The sequence below is a fragment of the Notolepis coatsorum genome, assembly GCF_963971535.1.
Source record: "Notolepis coatsorum genome assembly, contig: SCAFFOLD_224, whole genome shotgun sequence".
In the NCBI taxonomy this organism is placed as follows: Eukaryota; Metazoa; Chordata; class Actinopteri; order Aulopiformes; family Paralepididae; genus Notolepis; species Notolepis coatsorum.
The window spans coordinates 366,660-392,392 of record NW_028174698.1 but is presented as its reverse complement, the minus strand read 5'-3'; the positions used below and the strand labels follow the sequence as shown (position 1 = coordinate 392,392).

General features: G+C 45.8%; 1 protein-coding gene across 1 annotated transcript in view; it reads left to right on the top strand.

Moving 5' to 3' along the window:
* The first annotated feature begins 1,980 nt into the window (after window positions 1–1,980).
* LOC311247490 (leukocyte elastase inhibitor-like) overlaps window positions 1,981–25,733 on the top strand; it is a 38,478-nt gene continuing 14,725 nt past the window's right edge. The window contains exons 1-2 of the mRNA XM_084338531.1: window positions 1,981–2,205; window positions 8,304–8,474. Of these exons, the coding sequence (XP_084194657.1) occupies window positions 2,137–2,205; window positions 8,304–8,474 (240 nt within the window). The 5' untranslated portion in view covers window positions 1,981–2,136. The remainder of the gene's footprint in view (window positions 2,206–8,303; window positions 8,475–25,733) is intronic.

Below are 25,733 nucleotides of genomic sequence, written 5' to 3'. Positions count from 1 at the left end.
ATGGAAACAAGACGAAAGTCTTTCTCGGGTCTGCATCCTCTTAACAATTGTATGTATTGAGCTGTACTGTACTGTACCCATTCTGCAATCTGTTAATAAACTTTTCAATCAATCAATCAATCAATCAATGGCTCAAAGGGGAGTGATAAGTGGTGGGAGGCGCACAGGTCAGTTTTTGAGACGTGTAGTTTCCATGGTTGGCCCCAGCCCATGGAAGATTATCCGGGGTTTTGGGTGGATGAAGATTGGAACAAGTTCAGTGAGGACTTGATACACAAATGGAGTCGCAAGGAGTGGGATTTGCTCATGGATAGATATCTCGAGGAGGAGAGGAACAACAGTGATGGGGGTGAGAATAGCAAGGGCAAGGATTCGGGTGGTGACGGTATGGAGTGTAGTGGGGAGGAGAGTGGGGGAGAAGGGTGGGCAAAGGTGGAGAAGAAGAGTGAGGGGAAGGGGAGTAAGAGGAAGAAAGAGAGGGGAGATAGCTTGAGTGGGTCAGAGGATGAGGGTAGAGGAAAGGGTTTTGGAGGGTTGAATGTAGTGGTGCGTTTTGAGGGAGAAAATGGAGTTGGGGATATAGAGCCGAAACAGCTGTCGAAGCTCATTAAAGCGCAGTTAGGTGAGGTAAGGTACGGGAAGGTGTTGGGGGATGGGAACTTGTTTTTAGGGTGTGTAAGTGTAGTGCAGGTAGAGAGGGCAAGGGAAATGAAGAGCATTGGAAAAGTGAAGGTCTGTGGAGTAGGGATAGTAGGGGAGAAAAGGGATAGTGGGTGCAAGGGGGTGATTGGGGGAATTCCAATTAAGGTTAGTATGGATCAGCTGTTAGGGGATTTGAGGAGTGACGAACGCAATGGGAAAGTTAAGAGTGTAGAGAGGATGAAGAGAGGGGCAGAGAAGGAGGAGACAGGGACCATAGTTATTCAGTTTGAGGGTGAGGTTAGTCCGAGAGTGGTATTTTTAGGGTATTTGGCATATAGGGTTAGGGAGTTTGTGCCAAATCCGTTGAGGTGTTACAGGTGCCAGGAGTTTGGACATGTAGCTAAGTGGTGTAGGAAGGGACAGAGATGTGGTAGGTGTAGTGGGGAGCATAAGTATGGGGAGTGTGAACTGGGAGTGGAGCCGAAGTGTTGTAGTTGTGGTGGGAAGCATAGTGTAGCGTATTGGGGTTGTGAGGCGATGAAGCTAGAGGTAATGGTCCAGCAGGTGCGAAGGGAAGGTAGAATTTCATATGCAGAGGCAGCTAGGAAGGTAGGACAGGGACAGCAAGATAAGGGACAGGGGTTTAGGGAAGGGCAGTTGGTAGTAAGGATAGTGCAGGAGGATCAGGGAAAGCAAGATAGGGGGCAGGGTTTTAGGATAGGGCATCGGGTGGTAGAGGAAGTTCAGGCGAAGAAAGAGAGGGTGTTTAGGGAGAAGTTAGGTATGGTGGCCTTTGTGGCAGGAGTAGTGAATACGACAGCGACGGTTAGCAGTAGGACAGAGAGGACTAGGTTGATAGTTTTAGCAGCAGTGGGACACTTGGGTATGGAGGGGTTGACAGTGGAGGATGTTTTGACGGAGTTAAACAGGGTGGCTGGTCAAGTAGCGTTAGAGAAGGGGGGTGTTAGTGAGCGAGTAGGTCAGAGTCAGCCCACAGGAGGCAAGGGGGGACTCATAGATTAGGTTTGGATAGGGTGGTGATGTTAGGGATGGGTTTGTTGTTTTGTGTGTTATGGGGTTGAATGCAGTGTACAGTAGGTGGCGGTATGCAGCTTTTGTGGTCGCAATCTTCCACTATACCCAGTGAAGAAGAAGGTTATTGTGGAATGGTGGAGTAGGGTCGAGCTGCAGCCTCGGAGCCTCGGTCCAGATTGGAACTTCCGCCCTGCCACAGGATTATTACTCCTGTGACAGGGCGGAAGTTCCAATCTGGACCGAGGCTCCGAGTCTGCAGCTGGACCGTTCGCTCAGGGAATCTGTGACTGGTTTCGACACAGCGACACTGTTTCATAACGCGATACTTTGTTTGCGCGGCATTCTACTCTACATAAACGCACAAAACATTTCACTCGATCTGTGCGTTTTTGTTTTTGTAGTAGGTAGGAGTGGTAGTTGTTTTTGAGAGTTGCTATTGAGAGTTGTTTTTTGATCATCATGGAGCCAGCTAAGAAGAGAAGCCGTTCTCAAATGTGGGAACACTTTGATCTGATCAGTCCTAGTAAGGTATGTGTGCCATAATGTGTAATTCTGAGAGTGTACAAATAAGAGTAGCATTCGAGGGGGCTCCAGTAGCTCACCACGTACCGTCCTCGACGCTATTCTGCGTCGGGGAATACCGTGCTGCGTCACGGATCTGGTTGACTCCGAGCTCGATTCCCGGACCCGCCGTCATTTGCCGAATGTCTTCCCCTGCTCTCTCTCCCGTTTCACTCTACAACTGTCGGTCATGCTTGACCAGAAAAGCGATAAACGCAAAAAAAAAAAAATGAAGTTTAAAAAAAAAAAAGGGAGTAGCATTCGATTTCATATGATTAGATATGTGTCGTGTAGCCTATTTATTATGCTTTGTAGAGACCAACAAATAATTAGTTTGGATGCCAAAAACCAAAAATTGTTGAAACAATTCTATTCCTCAATAAAAATCTTTTAATCACAAAAGTTTATTAACAGATTGCAGAATGGGTACAGTACAGTACAGCTCAATACATACAATTGTTAAGGGGATGCAGACCAGAGAAAGACTTTCGTCTTCATCAGGGTCCCCCAGAGTCCCATAATCACACCCTGTCCTAGTTACACAAGCACGGCCATCATCATTATCCTGCACATCCCGTTTTCCAAGCACACCCTCTCCGTCCCAACTACATATATTTACACTATCAATCATACAATTAATCTCCATCCCCAGAAGGAAATAATTCAAAGTAAAAACCTGTGTGTGAACCTGTGTAGGGAAGAGAGGTGTGTTGCATGCCAGCCTCTTTATACTCTGTTCCATTGGGAACACCTGTTATTGTTATGATCAGATCAATTAAGTGTGAGTGCGTAACAATATATATATACATATATATATTACAAAACAATCAATTTTAAACATTGCTTTTTTCAGTGCCATCTGCTGGCGAAATAGGAGACTGCAAAACAAACAGTCTCCTAACCTGTTTTGCAGTCTCCTATTTCGCCAGCAGATGGCACTGAAACGAACATTTGAATGAATGAATCCATGTTCAATACATTTGGTGAAGTGGTTCAATACTGGTTCAGTGCTTCATTTGGCCATCACTTGGTGACACCCTCGTCCTCTTCAACTCTAGAGCTTCTCGTTATTATAATAACCTCTTCAACTCTAGAGCTTCTCGTTATTATAATAACCTCTTCAACTCTAGAGCTTCTCGTTATTAGAGCCTCTTCAACTCTAGAGCTTCTCGTTATTATAATAACCTCTTCAACTCTAGAGCTTCTCGTTATTAGAGCCTCTTCAACTCTAGAGCTTCTCGTTATTATAGTATTTTCAAAGTGAGGTCACCTTCCAAAAAGAGAAGGGAACCCTGGGGCTAATTTGCATTTAAAGTTAGAATTAGGGATGTCCGATATTATCGGCCGACCGATATTATCGGCCGATATCGGCGGTAAAACGTGATATCGGAAAATATCGGTATCGGTTTGAAAAAAGAAAAAAACAATAACAATATTTGTTATATATATATCCAGTGAAATTATTAGTTACCTGAAATTATTCAGTTTTTTGGGGGGGGAAACCCTGCATATATCGGTATCGGTTGATATCGGTTGATATCGGTATCGGAAATTAAGAGTTGGACAATATCGGAATATCGGTATCGGTAAAAAAGCCAATATCGAGCATCCCTAGTTAGAATATGTAAAGCTATCAAACACTGACCTCTAGGCAAAAGAGCCCCATTGGTTGTGCACTTTATTTTTTGGTTTTGGTTTGATGTGTGGGTTGGAGACTTGGAGTTGAGAGGGGTGGGGTTGCTGTTGACTCTACCAAGTTACTATATACCTGTAGCACCCAAGTTCAACACTGTTTGACGAACATTTGTTACTTAGCTGAAAGAGTTGTACCCTTCCTGCTGTACAGAACTTTTAAGTCGCTTTGGATAAAAGCGTCAGCTAAAACTACTAAATATATCCCCTGGCTCCAACCCACACATCAGACCCAAACTAAACTAAATGGAAACATGGGCAATGCCAAGAGGGGATGTTCTGCCCAGAAGAGGTCGCTGTTTTTATGTTCTTAAAATTAACCTCTGAACTGACCTGAACACGTGATAGTCAACGTCAGTGTACTTGACCGCCATGGTCTTGTCCTGGTAGTCGCCATAAACAACCAGAGCAAGTCGTATGGCAAACGAAGCAGTGAAAAGCGCACGTTTTTCCATAAGTGTGGAAATCACCCTCTCCATCATTATTATTAACAGCACAGCTAGGCTAACGTTAGCTGTAATGCTTACAGATTATGTTGTTGACAACAACGGAGCTTTTTCTTATGTTCATCGTATTACTTGTGTCCATTAAAAAAACATATCCAAGCCAAATTGTGAACACTACTTTTTTCCGGCGTTGTCGTTTATTATTTTGGCATATTTCATCGCACTGTCTTTTCCCTCGACCAGATTTAATTCATTAAAAAAGTAGCTGTCAAAACGAAGACCCAGGAAGAAAACAGGAAGTAGCGTCATTCCTCTTCTTCTGCTGCTAATAGATTTCCGGCGTATTGCTGCCTCCCGCGGTTTGTTTAGGAATTACTCAAATTTGAGAATATAAAATATAAATGGAAAAAATAAACACCTAAAGCAAAACCTAATACCTTGTATCGATGGTTGGAGAACAAAACCGCCTACCTACTCATTTATAAAACAAGTTTAGCCTATTTTTAAACTGAATCCAACCGCACTTTGTTTTTACTCTGTCTATTCTATTTTTATTATTTGTATTACTATTACTGAATGCAACTGTAAACAGAAAGGCCTATTGGGTTGTGAATGTGAAACACTGTGATTTACCTTACCTTGCTACCTCTGTCTTTTTTATGCTCGCTTATGCCTGTATTTTTTACAGTTGTGAAACTTTGAACTGCAACTTCTGTATGAAAAGTGCTATACAAATAATTATAAAGTTATTATCATTATTATTATTACATTCAGATAATTTTTCTTCCTCATTTGCTTTACGGCAGGTTAGTCATCCGTAGGCGTTTCTCGATGTCGGCCGAAAGGAAAGTTTCCACACTTCGCACCAATGTGCGTCCACGCGTTACACAGTGACGTCGAGACGCTTCCTGCGTCTCTACAAATCGTAGCTCCAGTTCTGCAGACCCCTCTCTGATTGGTTGAGCTCCATTTCTGCAGCCCCCTCTTTGATTGGTTGAGTGAAGCCCCTCTGATTGATTGATTGATTGAAAACTTTATTAACAGATTGCAGAATGGGTACAGTACAGTACAGCACACACAATGGGAATTATACAATTTAAATCAAAATTAGCCAAAACATTGAAAATATCCCAGGACCTGGAAGAGTAAGGGATGCAGAGCAGAGAAAGACTTTCGTCTTGTTTACATCAGGATCCCCCATTTTCAATTCATAATTACATTTCTGACATACACAACATACAGATACAGATATACAAATCGAATCTAATCATCTAATCTAATCATGACATCTATGAAATACATGACATACAGATATACAGTACTGTTACATTTGTGGCATACACGATTTGCAAATATACAGTACTGTTAAACAGAGATCCTAACAGTAAATATATACATACGAGGGGGAGGGCAATGTACATTAGGAGGGGGTGGGCGGGTGTTCGGACATTTACGGGGGCCAGTTTCGAATTGCAGCCTCCCGTAGGTGCTCTTTGAGAGTGTTTTGAAGGTGGGTAGGGATTCACCTTTTTTACCGCCGTGGGTAGGGCGTTCCACATTGATGTGGCATAACAATGGGATTGGGAATGAGTATTTTAAAGTTATTGTTTCATCATTGGCAACTAATTATTTTGTCTTTACTCTAACCCAACGGTTCCCAAACTTTTTTGGCCGTGCACCCCCTGTCACCTCCCGACCTAGCTCGCGCACCACCCAATGGATTTCTGTTAGAAAAAATTGTTGCTGGTCTCCGTGCACAGATTAAATTTTTTATTTTATCTCTTCCCACGGCGACTATGCTGCCCTGTCAAGGCAGACCGCAGTAACTTCAAAAAAGTGAAACTGAGAAAAATGGCTTTAAAGTTTTTTGACTTGCCATCCAAAATGTGTTATAGGTAGATAGATGATAGTACACAGATTTAACATGTATTAATGAAGTAATCTTTAGGCATACAAAAATATGACATAATTATTTTAATTAACCCCCAAAAAGCAGATACTGCACTCTGCTGCACAGTTCCCTTAAATAATTATACAGGTAATGTACAGGCAAAGTGCAGTAACTTCAAATACAATGTTGTTTTCCCTCCAGCTTTCATAACTTAACCTAGCCATTTTATTTGGATCATCATCATTCCAATATATTCAGGTGTTAAATTTCATTTTCAAAATGGCTAGGTTAAGTTATGAAAGCTGGAGGGAAAACAACATTGTATTTGAAGTTACTGCACTTTGCCTGTACATTACCTGTATAATTATTTAAGGGAACTGTGCAGCAGAGTGCAGTATCTGCTTTTTGGGGGTTAATTAAAATAATTATGTCATATTTTTGTATGCCTAAAGATTACTTCATTAATACATGTTAAATCTGGGTACTATCATCTATCTACCTATAACACATTTTGGATGGCAAGTCAAAACACTTTAAAGCCATTTTTCACTGTTTGGAAGTTACTGCGGTCTGCCTGGTTTTTGAGTGTGATTTTGTAGTTACTGCAGTTTTTAAAACCCCATATCTCCAAAACTGAGCGACATTAACATCTGAAACTTGGTCACAAGATAAAACATTTATTGACAAGTTCAATTTCACTCATAACTCAATTCTGACTTTTTTTGAGTTACTGCGGTCTGCCTTGACAGGGCAGTATGGATAGGGAATTTCTTTATTTAATTAAAATGTTCACGACAATACTCTGCCAGCATGTTTAATATCCATAATACTAAAGGTTTGACTAAGATTTGTATGAAATCTTATTGTAATTTTTTTTTTTTTTTTTTTTACCACCATTAGCCTTTTCATGTCACGCACCCCCTAGAGGGCGCTCACGCACCACAAGGGGTGCGCGCACCACAGTTTGGGAACCACTGCTCTAACCTAATACATTGAAAAAAAAAGCTAACTAAACACTCGCCTACCACCGCAGATACTCTAGGATCGAATCCAGCTGTCAGCGGTACCTCCGGCTTGGTCAGTCGTCCCTATAACACAATTGGCAGTGTTAGCGGGTGGGAAGCCGGTGGGGTATGTGTCCTGGTCGTTGTAAACTGCGACTCCTACTGGTCGGTTGGGGTGCCTGTTCAGCAGGGAGGGGATCTGGGGGAAATAGCGCAAACCTCTGCGTGCGTTACGTTCCCCCAGTGAAACTCCTCGCTGTCGGGTGAAAAGAAGCGGCTGGCGACTCCACATCGGAGGAGGCATGTGGTAGTTCTACACCCTCCCCAGGCCGACAGTGTGCGTGCAACAACCAGGAAGGGAATTGGCATAACGACTAAATTGGGATGGGTTAAAAATACAGAAAGCCCAAAAATAAATAGAATATAAAAAAGAAATATGGACAGTGCAGATCGAGAAACATCAAAATGTTAGCTAGATATTAGCCCATCAGTCCTTTGCAATTTTTTTTCAATATACGAGTTATGCGCTGTGTGAGCCAGTCGAAGGCTTTGTTACTTTTTGGATGATTTTGGATTGTGGTTGAACAGAAGAAATGGAACATATTTTGGAACAAAAGGTGCGCTGACAGTCTGACACTGATGATATTAACTACTTATGTGTCCAAATTTGGTATTGAATGGCACAGTGTTTTCCGATACTCTAGTCTATACTATAGTATTGAAGCAATTCGATCGATACCAATAAAATATAGAATTCCGATACTCAGCCCTACATACATGGGGCGGCAGTGGCTCAGGAGGTAGAGGAGAGTATGTGTCCTTGAGCAAGACACTGAACCCCTCTGCTCCCAATGTGCAGGTTGGCACAGGTTGGTTGCCTCCGCCGTCGGTGTGTGAATGTGTGAGTGAATAGGTGAATATGAGGCAAGTTGTAAAACAGTTTGGATAGAAGCACTATATAAATGCAGTCCATTTACCATCATGGGACAAAGTAGATGCAATTTCAACTGACGTCTTTTTTACATTTTTCAGACACAATGCCCACTGTCGGAGGCCAACGCCTGCTTCTCTCTGGCTTTGTTCAAAGAGCTGAATGCAAAGGACAAGACGGGCAATGTCTTCTATTCTCCACTTAGCATCTCCTCAGCCCTGGCCATGGTGCTGCTGGGAGCCAGGGGCAACACAGCTACACAGATGGAAGAGGTGACTATACTACAAGGCCATAACACATGCTAGGCTAGGGGTTTAAAACACATATAGTAGGGCTAGGTGTTTACACACATAGTAGGGCTAGGTGTTTAACACATATAGTAGGGCTAGGTGTTTAACACATATAGTAGGGCTAGGTGTTTAACACATATAGTAGGGCTAGGTGTTTAACACATATAGTAGGGCTAGGTGTTTAAACACATATAGTAGGGCTAGGTGTTTAACACATATAGTAGGGCTAGGTGTTTACACACATATAGTAGGGCTAGGTGTTTACACACATAGTAGGGCTAGGTGTTTAAAACATATAGTAGGGCTAGGTGTTTAACACATATAGTAGGGCTAGGTGTTTAACACATATAGTAGGGCTAGGTGTTTAAACACATATAGTAGGGCTAGGTGTTTACACACATAGTAGGGCTAGGTGTTTAACACATATAGTAGGGCTAGGTGTTTAACACATATAGTAGGGCTAGGTGTTTACACACACATATAGTAGGGCTAGGTGTTTAACACATATAGTAGGGCTAGGTGTTTACACACATAGTAGGGCTAGGTGTTTAACACATATAGTAGGGCTAGGTGTTTAACACATATAGTAGGGCTAGGTGTTTAACACATATAGTAGGGCTAGGTGTTTAACACATATAGTAGGGCTAGGTGTTTAACACATATAGTAGGGCTAGGTGTTTAAACACATATAGTAGGGCTAGGTGTTTAACACATAGTAGGGCTAGGTGTTTAAACACATATAGTAGGGCTAGGTGTTTAACACATATAGCAGGGCTAGGTGTTTAACACATATAGCAGGGCTAGGTGTTTACACACACATAGTAGGGCTAGGTGTTTAAACACATATAGTAGGGCTAGGTGTTTAACACATATAGTAGGGCTAGGTGTTTAAACACATATAGTAGGGCTAGGTGTTTACACACATATAGTAGGGCTAGGTGTTTAAACACATATAGTAGGGCTAGGTGTTTAAACACATATAGTAGGGCTAGGTGTTTAAACACATATAGTAGGGCTAGGTGTTTAAACACATATAGTAGGGCTAGGTGTTTAAACACATATAGTAGGGCTAGGTGTTTAAACACATATAGTAGGGCTAGGTGTTTACACACATATAGTAGGGCTAGGTGTTTACACACATATATAGTAGGGCTAGGTGTTTAAACACATATATAGTAGGGCTAGGTGTTTAAAACACATATAGTAGGGCTAGGTGTTTAAAACACATATAGTAGGGCTAGGTGTTTAAACACATATAGTAGGGCTAGGTGTTTAACACATATAGTAGGGCTAGGTGTTTAAACACATATAGTAGGGCTAGGTGTTTACACACATATAGTAGGGCTAGGTGTTTAAAACACATATAGTAGGTGTAACTGAGGGGTACAATTCCCATTTATGAATTGAAATAGTATGCACTTTTATGGCAAAGAGTATTCGTCGGTATATCAATAGAGAATGTCCAATCTCTGAAGGCGCAGGTGGTAAATATACGACCTGGAATAGTTAAGGAATAACAGCAATGATACTTTAATGACTATAAGACTGGATACACTAGGGGGGGGTTAATCCGGTCGCTTGTAAGCCGACAGGAGTAGGAGGGGGGGGGGGGTAGAATCCGGCTGCCTCGTCCGGCCAAGGGTATCCCAGGTGAACCCACTGTAGTGCCGTTCAATGCGCCGGCGATCCTTGGACCACAGATGAAAGCAGGTGGACTCTTTGTGGGCCAGCTCTCTCCGGTACACGGGGGAGAGACGTGAAGCGACCTCGTCTTGCAGAGCGTCTCCTCACCTTGCGTCCTCTCCAGGGGGGGGGGGGGTTCCAACACACGGCAGTGTCGGGGGTCTTTATCCATGGAATAATCGAAGTATACAAAGCATAATCCGTGCCTGGGAAGGCGGGCTGTCGTCGGTAGAATAATCCGGTATACAGGTCCACTCGCTCGTCGGCTCTAGGGCTCCTCGGGTGCAGCTTCACATGGGGTCAACCACCCCGGGTAAGCAGCCAGTTCTCTGCCCGAAACGATGGGGTACTGACTACGGTAGTATTCTCACCGCACGAAGCACTATATATTAACAGACTATTATTAGCTTAATAGACTACGTCCAACTCGACGATATAGTGCCAAATATGACTATTCAAATATTAATATACACGATGTCTCAATACCGATGGTAGGCGAACTTGGCCTTACTCCCACACGTGGCGTCGCGGGGAGGCTTTACGTCTGTGACTCTATTGGAGGGTAAGAAACTGGACTGAAAAGGAAGTCCTACTTTAGTAGCGCAGTATATATACGCACTATGAACAAATAGTCCCATTAGTGGTGCGGTAGCCAGATTCCTACGCGGAACTAGGACTTGTTCGTACATGTGGAGCGGTACGTTTGAACTGGGTCTGAGGGGTATGGCAGCCTGGCACCAAGGTCTCGACCAATAGTAGAATGGAGACTATTATGGGATGTTCAGTAGGCTAGAATGGATATTCAATGCATATTGTACAAGGAATATACAAGGGATATCAGGGAATATTAGAGAATATACAAATACAATTAAATATATATATATAAATAAATATATATATTCGGTTTAATCTGGCCCTTCACAACAGCCACCCCCTGATTGGTCCCAGACCTAATCAGTTAAACAGAGACAGATTAATCGCGTTGTCTATTTACACATAAGGGTTTGCTGTAGGGGTCAGTCAACTTCACAAAGTCATAGGGTTATAGGGTCATGGTCATCATCGATTGTGTCTGGGAGTCGAGGCAGTTCTATGAGCCTTGCCACGGGACGGGTGTAAGTGCGACCCTGGACGAGCACTTCAGCTGCTCGGACCTTGCCGTCGGCACCGGTGATCACTTTGCTTACGCGGCCGGCCGGCCACATAGCTCTGGGCAGTGATTGATCAATAATCATGACGACTGTTCCTTCTGTCAAATTGTCTCTCTCCTTTACCCACTTCTGGCGGGTCTGTAGAGACGGTAGGTAGTGCAGTAGGAAACTGTTCCAAAACTTGTCGGCTAATACTTGGCTGTACCTCCACATTCGTCGGCCGTTCGCTTCTTCAGGCCGGTACATTGTCTGGGGTAATGCAGGATCTAGCCGCCCCATCAGGAGTGTGTTGGGGGTAACTGGGTCGATATCCGCCACATCACTGGAGACATATCCGAGGGGCTTCGAGTTAAGTACTCCCTCAATCTCCGTGAGGACTGTCATTAGGACTTCTTCCGCCACAGTCTGGGCCCCAAGTACTGCGTACAGGGCTGTCTTTATGGAGCGCACTTCTCGTTCCCAAGTGCCACCGAAGTGGGGTGCGTTTGGGGGGTTGAATTGGAAATCAACCTGTGCTGGAGCGAGGTGGGTCTTAAGTTCTGGGCCCATAGCTTGGAAGCTCTCTCTCAGCTCTCTTTCGCCGCCTTTGAAGTTTGTCCCATGATCGGACAATAGGGTAGACGGTCTTCCTTTCCGTGATGTGAATCTTCGGAAGGCCATAAGGAATGAGTCTGTGCTCATGGTCGGGAGAAGCTCGATGTGTATCGCTCTGGTGGTCATGCATTTGAATACAATACCCCACCCCTTCTCGGTTCCTCTTCCTTTCTTTATGTGCAGCGGGCCAAAGCAGTCCATACCCGTTGAGTGGAATGGCTTGTCACCGATTCGGAGGCGACATGGAGGAAGGTCAGCCATCCTTGGTATGCTGGGCTGCGCGCGCCACTTGCGGCAGTCTAGACATGTTCGCTGGAAGCGTCGTACCGCCTCTCTTCCTTGCAGGATCCAGTAACGACGTCTGATTTCCGCGAAGACTCTTTCTGCTCCTGCGTGATGTACATCCTCATCGTATTTCTTTATAATCAGCTCTGTGACCTTGTGTCGGCTGTTCAATACGATCGGGTATTTAATGTCATTCGGTAGATTGGGGGCTCTGCGTAGGCGACCACCCACTCTGATGAGGGTATGAGCGTCGCTCTCGGGGGCCAGGTGAATTAATCTGCTGTCGGATGGGACGGGCTTTCCTCCCTGTAGACAGGCCAATTCATCGGGGAACGAGTCTCTCTGGGCTCGCTGCAGTAGAAGCAATTCTGCTTCCTCGTAGTTAGCTGCTGACATATCAGCGGGGGACTTGCACTCCGGGTGGTACCGCAGGAATGTTCTTTGTTGTGCACTCTCTATGGACGTGCAATCGTCTATGTTAGGGTCGGTGGAGGCTACGGTGCTCAATCCACAGAACACAGACTTCTTATTTTCCACCTCCTCTGGACTTGCTTCCCTCGGGATAGGCATGGGCCACTGTCCTTCCGGGAGTCTTAGGAATGCGGGGCCGTCACTGTAGACATTGCGACGGGTGAGGTCATCCAGGGGCATCCCCCGGGTGATGACGTCAGCTGGGTTCTGTTTTGTATCAACGTAGCGCCACTCTGTTTCTCCGGTTAACTCTTCGGTTAAGTCTTGAATCTCGGTGACTCTGACTCCCACGAAGACTTTGTACTTGCATGAGTCCGATTTGATCCAGGCGAGTACCGTCGTGGAATCTGACCACAGGATTGTTCTAGACACCGGTATGGTGAGCTCACGTTGGATGAGCGTGGCTAGGTGCGCTCCGGCTAGGGCTGCGCAGAGCTCTAGACGTGGAATAGATTGTTGCTTGCGTGGGGCTATTCTCGAGCGGGCGAGGACAAATGCTGTGTAGATCTCTCCCCCCTGGTCTTGGGCCCGCAAGTAGGCTACTGATCCGTATGCGACCTCTGAGGCGTCACTGAAGACGTGTAAGTCCATTTTACATGTCTCTGGCCTCACCGTGGGTGGGAAGTAGCTTCGGCGCATATTAACGCCTGGGAGTGAGTGGAGCTCCATCTCCCACTCTCTCCAGGTGGATGCAAGGTGTGCGGGAATGGGGTCGTCCCAGCCCTGGTCCTTGTCCCACAATGCTCGTACAATCATTTTTGCCCTGGTGGTGTACGGTAGAATACATCCTAGCGGGTCATATTGTCGGGCGAGTGTTGTGTACACACTCCGTCTGGTGGTCGGCGCCGCGGCCGGCCTTCCCTGCTCCGTAGTCAGGGGCTTGTGTCTGTAGTGAAGCGAATCTGTTTTGAATCGCCACACCAATCCCAGGGTCATCTCCTGGGCTTCTCCCGGGATTGTAGCCATCCAGGTCTCGCTGCTGGCTGCCTTGTCCTCGGAGGAGAGGCTGCGCAGTACTTGCGGATCGCTGCTGGCCCACTGCCTGAGATCAAAGCCGCCTTTGATCAATGAGGCGCGGAGTTTAATCAGGAGAGCCTCGGCTTCTTCCTGGGTTGAAAGGCTTTGTAGACAGTTGTCTACGTAGAAGCTGTTCTTTACGCTGTGTCGGACCTCTTCGTCCGCTGCTGGGTCCTCTGCTACATGTTTCTGTAGTGCAAATGTCGCACAGCAGGGGCTGCACGTCGTTCCGAAGGGGAGGACTTCCCATTGGTAGATGGCTGGGTGCTCATCTCCTGGCTTCTCTCTCCATAGGAACCGTAACAGGGGCTTGTCCGCCTCTACTAATCTCACCTGCAGGAACATTCCTTTAATGTCCCCGCTGATGGCCACCTTTTCCTGGCGGAAGCGGAGTAGAACGCCGAGTAGGGAGGGGCCGAGTGTGGGACCGGGCAGTAACTCTTTATTCAGATTTTGGGATCCGATCTGGTAGCTGCAGTTAAATACTATGCGGTCTTTACCGTTGTGATGGACCTTGTGGTGGGGCACGTACCACGATTCAGTGGTCTGGTCAGCCTCTTTAATGTCCATCTTTGTGACGTGTCCCGCTGTGATGAGCTTCTCAATCTCAGCGCGGTATACACTCTCTTGGGCGGGGTTCTTGGCTAAGCGCCGCTCTGTGTTCAGCAGGTACCGTTCTGTGGCGTCTGTCTTGGCGTGGAAAGTAGGCATTCCTTCTCGCCGCAGGAGTGGCGTGGCGTATCTCAACACGCCGTTGACCGGGACTCTCTTGGTCCCTGTCTCGAGGAGGTGAATGGCGTAAATGTCATCTTTAGAGCGAATGTCTTTCTTTCCGTTCTTAAAGGGCATTTGTTCCAAGGTCCATAGCCGCTCTACGTGTTGCAGGAGTGCGGTTTCTCCCTCTGTGACTCGGGAGTGGAGACATCTAGTGGCTGTACTTCGGTTGAGAGATTTGGCGAGCGGGCCTTGGAGAGTCCATCCCAAACGGGTCTCGACTGCTGCAGGACAGCCTCGGGGTCCGGTATGAACCCGGTCTATCGGGACAATGAGGTCTGCATGGTCGGAGCCTATCAACAGGGTCGGCATAGCATTGTCTATGAGCGGGATCGGTAACTTGCGCAGATGTGCATATTTCTCCATCAGCTTGGCGACGGGGTATGTGTACCGCGACAGTCCTATTTCTTGGCTGGTGAAAGCGTCTGCAATCTGGTACCGTCGCTCAGGCTGGCCGCTTGCTGCGATAGAGAATGAGACATTCTCGCCCTTTATCGTCTTCAAATCTCGTCTTATTGTCCGAATTGTCATTTGGGTTTCGCTTCCCCGCAGCCCTAGCTGGGCCGCAGCGGAGGCGAGCAGCAGGGTCTTCTCTGACCCGTCATCGAGGACGGCGTAAGTGTCCAGGACTTTATTCTGGTAGCTTAGTGTCACACGCACTACTTTTAGGAGTACTCGGGCTCCACTGCTGCTGGCGGGATCGATGTACATGACGCTCGCTTTGCGGCTGGATGGTGCAGGTGAAGGGCGCCGTCTGTTACTGTCGTGAAGTATGTCCAGATGGGCTCCATCGCACTTGGTGCACCTTTTCTTTAAGCGGCATTCGGCTGCCATGTGTGAGCGCGCACAGCGAAAACAGCGCTTGTTGGACTTTATCCATTGACCTGCTTCCTCCGCGTTCAGCTTGGGGAAGGAGTCACATTGCGCTAGCCAGTGTTCTTTCTCACAGTAGGGGCACACTATCTTCCACTTCTCCGTTCTGGAGGGGGTACTGTGGCTCCTGCTGCTCGGTACTGACTCCGATTGGTGCATCACAGTCACCGATCTTCTTCCATCATTTAGTCGTCTGGTTCCTTCTCTGGAGCCAGGGGTGCTCCGTCCGAATGTATCTAGCCGTAGGCTGCTGACTTCTCTCGCCAGGAAGTCTGCTAGATCGAGGAGGTTCGGTTCGGGGCCATTCGGGTCTCTGTGGTCCCTCTGCCGCCTAAAGCGCTCCTGACGAGCGGGCGGCAGCTTCTCCAGGATCCTTTCCACATTTGAGTTGGCGTAAAGTTCATGCCTCCCCTTCTCTCTTTGCGCTCCCAACATCCCTACCAGGGACTGCACTCTGATGGACAGGTCGTCCAGTGCTCGATTGTCTATTGCTGGGGGTAAGCGGTCGATGTGTCGGATCTCCTGGATCACGTAATCCCATATGCACCCATACCTCTGGTCCAGTGCTACCAGCGCTGCTGTGTATGGGGTGGTGGAAGTCGCGTAGGCGAGCGCTATATTATGTGCGCGGGGTACCTTTAAGTGCTTCAGTAGGATGGCGTATTTGTGGCGTTCATCCAATACATCCACCAACATGGTCTCCAGACACATGCGGAGTTCTGTATACTGGGCCCGGTTCTCTTGGGTGAAGTCGGGTACCATAGGCGTGCCAATGTATGACGCTGACTGTGGATACATCGGCGAGCGTTGGGGGAGAGGCCTCCTAGGCGAGTCTCCTCCCGCTCCTTGGTATGGGCTGGTACCGGCAGTGTACCATGGCCCGCTTGTCCAGGTGCTGTTCCTCGGTGCGGGTCGTGCTCACCCGGGTATAGAGTCGGGGGTCTGTAGCGCAGCTCCGCGGGAGTATAGCCTGGGCTGTACCGGGCCTCCTGGTCCGGTAGAGTACTGTGCTGTCTTCGGGCGTGGTTCTCCTCCTCTTCCTCTTCGTCTTCAGTTAGGTCATCCAGTGCTTGTAGTCTCTGGTTTAGCCTCTCCACAGGATATGCTGCTCCTTCCCGGTTGCTAGGTCTCGCTTGGACCGGTGGGGGGAGGTGGTCTGTGGGGGGTATAGACCTCGTCTGTTGGTCAAGTTCAGGGTTGTTTACTCGGCTAGGGGATGCCGCCCTGGAGGTGTGTCTAGACGAGTTCCTGGAGCCTCTGGCGGAGGGAGAGGGTGTTGTCCGTCTGATCAGCTGTTCTATTAGTTGCGACTGCTGTCTGTCGCGCGCTGCGTCCCGTTGAGCACCGGCTCGTTCTCGGGCCACATTCTCTTCCATCTGAATGCGTCTTATTTCTAGACGTATCTGCTCGTGTTCGCTTCGCTGCTGGATCTGCAGTCGGTCGCGTTCAGCAGCGGCGTTCAGGCTGATGAGGAAGGCCTGCTGTAGGGTCCTCTCTGCCTCGCTGGGAGAAGGCGGTTGTATAGGGGAGCCTTCCCTCGGGGTACTCCTTGCGGAGCCTTGGAGTTCTATCTCCACGGTGCTCTCCCCGTCTTCTTCCGTGCCGAGTTCTCTCTCGGTAGCGTTGTATTCCTCCCGGGACTCATCGGGGACTACTTCTTCAGTACTGGCGGGGTGTGAAGTCATGTCTGGTTCCCACTGGTCCCCACCGTGAACTTGGTCAGTTACATTAGAGCCCGTAGGGGCCTCTATGGTCGGGGTAGTCTGGGCGTTGGGGTTAGACATACTTTTACTTTCTAGTTTTACCGCGTTTACTGTTAGTAGAAGACTAGGTTGTTGACTGACAGCGTAAGCCTCTAAGTACTGAGGGAGCCGTCGTTTGCGCTGCGGGCGTTGGTTAGGAGGATCGTTTCGTGGAGTGTTCATCATAGGCCATTTCAATATTAATAACACTATATTAATATTACACTAATTACCCTCCGGCTCGAAGGACCAATTGTAACTGAGGGGTACAATTCCCTGACTGTATTACTAGATATGATACTTACTACCACTACCTTTGTACTTAATATTCGGCCACCCAGTACACGGCATAAATATATTATCATAAACACTCTCACGTAGATGAAACGGATCCAACACAAATGTACGAATTAGAAACAGGTCTTTATTTCTACACAGCGATGGTGTGTAGAACAAGCACTTAATCACTTAATTACATTTATGAATTGAAATAGTATGCACTTTTATGGCAAAGAGTATTCGTCGGTATATCAATAGAGAATGTCCAATCTCTGAAGGCGCAGGTGGTAAATATACGACCTGGAATAGTTAAGGAATAACAGCAATGATACTTTAATGACTATAAGACTGGATACACTAGGGGGGGGTTAATCCGGTCGCTTGTAAGCCGACAGGAGTAGGAGGGGGGGGGGGGTAGAATCCGGCTGCCTCGTCCGGCCAAGGGTATCCCAGGTGAACCCACTGTAGTGCCGTTCAATGCGCCGGCGATCCTTGGACCACAGATGAAAGCAGGTGGACTCTTTGTGGGCCGGCTCTCTCCGGTACACGGGGGAGAGACGTGAAGCGACCTCGTCTTGCAGAGCGTCTCCTCACCTTGCGTCCTCTCCAGGGGGGGGGGGTTCCAACACACGGCAGTGTCGGGGGTCTTTATCCATGGAATAATCGAAGTATACAAAGCATAATCCGTGCCTGGGAAGGCGGGCTGTCGTCGGTAGAATAATCCGGTATACAGGTCCACTCGCTCGTCGGCTCTAGGGCTCCTCGGGTGCAGCTTCACATGGGGTCAACCACCCCGGGTAAGCAGCCAGTTCTCTGCCCGAAACGATGGGGTACTGACTACGGTAGTATTCTCACCGCACGAAGCACTATATATTAACAGACTATTATTAGCTTAATAGACTACGTCCAACTCGACGATATAGTGCCAAATATGACTATTCAAATATTAATATACACGATGTCTCAATACCGATGGTAGGCGAACTTGGCCTTACTCCCACACGTGGCGTCGCGGGGAGGCTTTACGTCTGTGACTCTATTGGAGGGTAAGAAACTGGACTGAAAAGGAAGTCCTACTTTAGTAGCGCAGTATATATACGCACTATGAACAAATAGTCCCATTAGTGGTGCGGTAGCCAGATTCCTACGCGGAACTAGGACTTGTTCGTACATGTGGAGCGGTACGTTTGAACTGGGTCTGAGGGGTATGGCAGCCTGGCACCAAGGTCTCGACCAATAGTAGAATGGAGACTATTATGGGATGTTCAGTAGGCTAGAATGGATATTCAATGCATATTGTACAAGGAATATACAAGGGATATCAGGGAATATTAGAGAATATACAAATACAATTAAATATATATATATAAATAAATATATATATTCGGTTTAATCTGGCCCTTCACAACAGTAGGGCTAGGTGTTTAAACACATATAGTAGGGCTAGGTGTTTAAAACACATATAGTAGGGCTAGGTGTTTAACACATTATAGTAGGGCTAGGTGTTTAAAACACATATAGTAGGGCTAGGTGTTTAAACACATATAGTAGGGCTAGGTGTTTAACACATATAGTAGGGCTAGGTGTTTAAACACATATAGTAGGGCTAGGTGTTTACACACATATAGTAGGGCTAGGTGTTTAAACACATATAGTAGGGCTAGGTGTTTAAAACACATATAGTAGGGCTAGGTGTTTAAACACATATAGTAGGGCTAGGTGTTTAAAACACATATAGTAGGGCTAGGTGTTTACACACATATAGTATGGCTAGGTGTTTAAACACATATAGTAGGGCTAGGTGTTTAAAACACATATAGTAGGGCTAGGTGTTTAAACACATATAGTATGGCTAGGTGTTTAAAACACATATAGTAGGGCTAGGTGTTTAAAACACATATAGTAGGGCTAGGTGTTTAAAACACATATAGTAGGGCTAGGTGTTTAAACACATATAGTAGGGCTAGGTGTTTAAACACATATTGTAACTGAGGGGTACAATTCCCTGACTGTATTACTAGATATAATACTTACTACCACTACCTTTGTACTTAATATTCGGCCACCCAGTACACGGCATAAATATATTATGATGAACACTGTCACGTAGATGAAACGGATCCAACACAAATGTACGAATTAGAAATAGGTCTTTATTTCTACACAGCGATGGTGTGTAGAGCAAGCACTTAATCAAATCAATCACATTTATGAATGGAATTAGTATGCACTTTTATGGCAAGAGTATTCGTCGGTATATCAATAGAGAATGTCCAATCTCTGAAGGCGCAGGTGGTACATATACGACCTGGAATAGTTTAAGGAATAACAGCAATGATACTTTAATGATTATATACTGGATACACTAGAGGGGGTTAATCCAGTCGCTTGTAAGCCGACAGGAGTAGGAAGGGGGGGGGGGGTAGAATCCGGCTGCCTCATCCGGCCAAGGGTATCCCAGGTGAACCCACTGTAGTGCCGTTCAATGCGCCGGCGATCCTTGGACCACAGATGAAAGCAGGTGGACTCTTTGTGGGCCGGCTCTCTCCGGTACACGGGGGAGAGACGTGAAGCGACCTCGTCTTGCAGAGCGTCTCCTCACCTTGGTGTTTAAACGCATATAGTAGGGCTAGGTGTTTAACGCATAGTAGGGCTAGGTGTTTAAAACATATAGTAGGGCTAGATGTTTAAACACATAGTTTCAAGTTTCTTTATTAGTTGTCATACAGAAGTACAGAATACTTTTATATAAAATGCTTCTTTCTGTTTTGCTCCAGAGATTGTGCTAGATAAAAATAGATAAGTATAAAATAAGTATAGTAAGTATAAAATAGAAGTCAAGTACGTAGACAAACGTGTTCAGTATATAGTTTCAAGTTCAAGTTTCTTTAATAGTTGTCATACAGAAGTACAGAATACTTTCATACAAAATGCTTCTTACTGTTACGCTCCAGAGACTGTGCTAGACAAGATAGTATCAAATAACATAGTATAGCATGTAAATTAGAAGTAGAAAATTAGGTCACAGTGTTCAGTATAGACATATGTACAATGTTCGATGCAGAATAGACGTAACTGAGTTACCATATAATATACAATACTAGTATGCAGTGTACTAATGTACAATACTATATAGTGCAAAGCAGAAATGGGATGAGGTACAATTTAGGTACAATTTACAGTAAGGTGTACGAGTTGTAGTGCAATCCTTCATCAATAAATATAAAGTGTGGGGAGTGGGTGCTACAGTGTGTTTGTTTAAAGTGAGTGTGTGCTATTAAGTGTGGGGAGTGGGTGCTACAGTGTGTTTGTTTAAAGTGAGTGTGTGCGTGTGGATGTGTGTGCTATGTGCGTTTGATGGTTGTTGTGTACTGTAGTGTTCATTGTTCGTTGAGCAGCCTGATGGCCTGGGGATAGAAGCTTCTTCTGAGTCTTTCTGTGCTCGCCTTGAGACTCCGGTATCGCTTGCCTGACCGCAGCAGTTCAAAGAGGCAGTTGTTCGGGTGACTGGAGTCTTTAATGATTCTCTTAGCCTTGCCCCTGCACCGCTTGTTGGAAATGTTCTGGAGGGTGGGGAGCCTCCCTCCAATTGTGCGTTCGGCTGAACGTGTCACTCTTTGTAGTCTGCTTCGGTCTTGTGCAGTGCTATTCCCAAACCAGGAGGTGATGTTGCCAGTCAGGATGCTCTCTATTGTACATGAGTAGAAGTTCTTAAGGATCTTCTGACTGACTTGGAACTTCCTTAGGCGCCTGAGGAAGTAGAGGCGTTGTCGTGCCTTCTTCACAACACTGTCAATGTGTGTGGTCCATGTCAAGTCCTCGGATATGTAGGCTCCGAGGTACTTAAAGTTGTTCACTCTCTCAACCGGTGCCCCGTCGATGCTGAGGGGGCTGTAGTCCTTGACCCCCGACCTCCTGAAGTCCACAATCATCTCCTTTGTTTGGCTGACGTTCAGGGAGAGGCTGTTTTCCTGGCACCATCCCGCCAGGACCTTGACCTCTTCCAGGTAGGCCCTCTCGTCGTTGGCAGAGATCAGGCCCACCACCACTGTGGTGCCGAGCTGTAGTCGATGAATAGCATTCTCACATAGTTCCCCTTCCTCTTGTCCAGGTGTGATGCTGCTGTGTGCAGCACATGGGCTATGGCGTCCTCCGTGGACCTGTTGGGGCGGTATGCAAATTGCAGGGGGTCCATGTTGATGGGGAGGGAGGAGCAGATGTAGCCCTTTACTAGCTTCTCAAAGCACTTCATGGCTATGGAGGTGAGAGCTACAGGGCGGTAGTCGTTGAGGCAAGCAGGCTTGGATTTTTTGGGTACAGGGATAATAGTGGACTTCTTCAGGCAGGTGGGGATGACAGCCTGTTCTAAGGACAGGTTAAATATGTCAGTGAATACCGGGGCCAGTTGGTCAGCACAGACTTTTAGGACGCGGCCGGGGATGCCGTCCGGTCCTGCTGCCTTCCTGATATTCACTTTTTTAAAGGTCCGCCTCACCTCATGCTCTGTTACCCTGAACACTGAGTCTCCATCAGCAGCAGACCCCCCCCCCCCCCCATTGCCGTGGCTTGTGGGCTGGTGTTGTTATTACCAGCATCAAACCTCGCATAGAAGGTATTGAGGTCATTTGCTAAGGAGATGTCACTGTTCAGTTTGAGGGAGGTGCCTTTGTAGTCTGTCATCGTTTTGAGCCCCTGCCACATAGCTCTAGAGTCAGCTTGTTCAAACTGGAGTTCAATTTTATCCCTGTAGCGCCGTTTTGCCTCTGTCACTGTCCTCCTTACATTGTATCGCGCCACCTTGTGGTCATTCATGTTGCCTGCCACCAGGCCGTCGTTGTATGCTTTGGTGCGCGCTTTCAGAGCTTCACGGACGGATTTGTCTACCCAGGGTTTTTGATTTGGGTAAACTCCAATTGTGGTAGTGGGGATTGTTTCTTCCACCAAAGTACGAACAAAGTCCAGCACTGTCTCCGTGTAGACATTAATGTATGTATACATATATACAATGTACAATGCAGAGTAGAAGTAACTGAGTTCCAATACAATATACTATACAATACAAAGCAGAAATGGGATGAGGTACAATTTAGGTACAATTTACAGTAAGGTGTAATGAGGTATGGGTTGTAGTGCAAATTCTTTACCAATAAATATAAAGTGTGTTTAGGTGTTCTAAAGTGGGTGCTGCAGTGAGTTGTTTGTTTAAAGTGAGTGTGTGCGTGTGGTAGGGATGGGTACCGAATTCGGTACTTTTGAGGTACCGAACCGAAACACGTCGGTACTACCGAGTATCGAATCAAGTGAGAAACCGAATTTAATTTTTTTTTTTTTACTTTTTTCTTTTCATGTCAACGTTCACACGCACAATATATGCTTACCTAGGATTTGACTTGATTCAACAACAAAGCAGTCGGAGCAATGACAAGCCGAAAACTGTCGAAATTGTAGTTATTTGAAGTTTGGATTTTTTTTTACGACTGAGGTAGGTAAATAAAATTTCTTGAGACTAAAGTACCGAAAAAAGGTACCGTTGGGTACCGGTATCGATTCACAGGTACCGGTACCGGTATCGGTTCAAATGTGAAAGGTACCCATCCCTAGCGTGTGGATGTGTGTGCATTTGATGGTTGTTACATAGTGTTATTGTCATTTAGCATTCTGATGGCCTGAGGATAGAAGCTTCTCTAGTAGGGCTAGGTGTTTAAACACATAGTAGGGCTGGGCAATTAATCAAGTTTCAGTTTAAATAACAATGTTTGTCATCCCACAATCATGAAAACAAGATAATGGATTATTGTGCCGCATGCCCTGTTGCTCTTATTTTGTCTTGTGTTGTAAATGCAGTGCACCCTTCCTCCACAGCGGTGGGTCTCTAACCTTTTTTCCCGGGTATTGTTTACAATAGGGAGGTGTAGAGGTTACGTCATTGCCGTTTTTCGTGTTCCACCGCAATGTATTTCCCCATTGCCCATTTCTAAATCGTCTCGTTTAAAACAAATAAAGCATTAACATTTGCATGGTGTACCTTTCTGTGCTTATTCATCCACAATCTATAGCTCAACATGAAAAGATTCGCAATTAATCATAAAAAAATAGCCAAATTTTATTTCAACCAAAAATGCTTAAACAATAATGTTAAGTGATAGAAGGGAACTCATTTTGTGCAAAAATGGAACGCTTTTCAATTTCCATGCGGCAGAATTGATACAATAGCCGATAATCCATTTTCCCAATGATAAATCCCTATACGGGTGGAACAACCAGTGACGTCAGACTACACCTCCCTATAGACACCTGACCTGTTCGCTGTTTACAAACATACCGTGTTCGAGCCAATCAGCAATACCAACTGAGTCACGTGACGTGACTAAGTTGCCTCGGACCTGCGCAAACTCCCCTGACTAAAAGTTGTTTCAAACTAAAACAGCTGGATGTCATTTAGCCAAATCAGCATGGCTGTGAGTGTGTCTTTCACCTTTTACATATCTAGCTTTGGCATGGATTGGTTTTTTAGATCTCTAGCATGGCTAACAAATGCAAATATATTGTAGTCTGCCCTGTTGTTCTGTTCTGACCAGGATTACGTTCCTTTCTGCTCCGGTGATGCGCACGCACACAGAGTCTGACGTATACAGCGAACAGGTCTATGGGCTGCAATTATGCTTGTGCAGTGCTAAAAGGACCAACGATACCAGGGACACTGGCATCACTTTCCACATGTCAGTATAGAGTAGATGAGAGATTTATTTGTACATAATATATATTTTTACATATGGATCAATTAAAACTACAGAATGTTATTGAACTAGGTAACTTTATGGTTCGCTAAGTTACGTTAACTGACCAGCTGAGTCAAATGTTATTGCTGATTGCTAGCTCTCAACAACATTGATCTGTTAGCAAACATTTAATGTTAGCTAAGCTAACTTAGAACTCAAAGGTAATACATTTATTAATATACAGCAGGTGTGTTTCTGATTATAATTGGCTGCCAATATAGGCCATAATGCTGATTACCGAATCTATTTAGGATTTCTACATAAAAGATATTGCTTAATGTAGTATATTAGCCATTCAGAATACCAGACAGTTCTTATATTTAAAAAATATTTTTTAGTTTCATTCTAGACATATACAGCTGTCTTACACTCATTACTTTGAATAAAAAACATGATTGGTGTACTGTAAGAAAAATACAATGATTATATAGACAACATACGCCTCTTTCACCGTGCTGTAATTGGAACCAGGTAAGATGGCTGCCATATTCCAGAATGTCAATTGACTATGACACGTTGCATCTACTGATTTAATACTGTGTAACAAAGTATTGTTCTGCCACTCGCTTGGTTGTTGATAGGATGATGTCAAATCAGACCTTCGGATGGTGGATGGGAACGCCCCAAACTGCTTAAAAATCACCAATATTGTTCTCATGTAAAAAACAAAACAGAGAGGAGAGGAGCGGTGCAGCAGATGCAGATGCAGCAACAGACGGACATGCGCCTCCCGCCACACCTGTTGAAGGTGGTAACTGAGTACTGCAGTAAAGACTAACTAACTAACAACCAGGAGGTCAAAGGGCGTTTCACCGATGACGCCTGGGGGCGCGTGGTGGTTGAAAGGAGCTTTTAGTCGAGAACGTGACAACGACGAGGGGTTAAAGGTGGTCCCGGGTGGAATCTCGCATGTTCTCTCGCTCCCTCGCTTGTCTCCATGCCTCCTTGATTAGTGTCAAACGAGGAGGCAAGGGAGGACTAACACGCATCTCTCCTTTTCTGTGCTCCGGAGTGGGACTTTCCAAGGTTTTTAATGTAACACGATCTAGTGGAATGATGTTCTCTCTTGTTCCGTTTCCATGGTTATATAATGTAACATGATCCAGATGTCCTCTCCTGTTCCGTTTCCAGGGTTATAATGTAACATGCTACAGTCTTGTTATGTTCTTGTTGCACGTTTACTACTTCCTATCCATTTTTGATGAGCATCTGTCTTCAAAACAGAAGCAACAGGAGTGGGTGGTTGCACACAGGACGGGGCATTATTTTCACATTTGACCTCGCCAACAAAACAGTCAAATCAGACCAGTCTATATCATGAGAATAAATGATTACTTGAATATTATTATTCTATTTAATAAAGAAGCATGTCTGATACATAAGTGTGTCTGATGCAAACACACTCCTGAATTCTGGCGTTGAAACCGACAGCAGTGTGGTGTTAAGTATCTAGGCTCCACTGTGCTCTGTGCACAAATGTGTTCCCCCTTCATATTCCTGTCTTGGGCTACACTTGCAGGGCTGGTGTTCTCTGGTGTGCTGATGAACCACATGGGCTAATAGTTCAGAGTTGCTCCTATAGGACATCCTAAC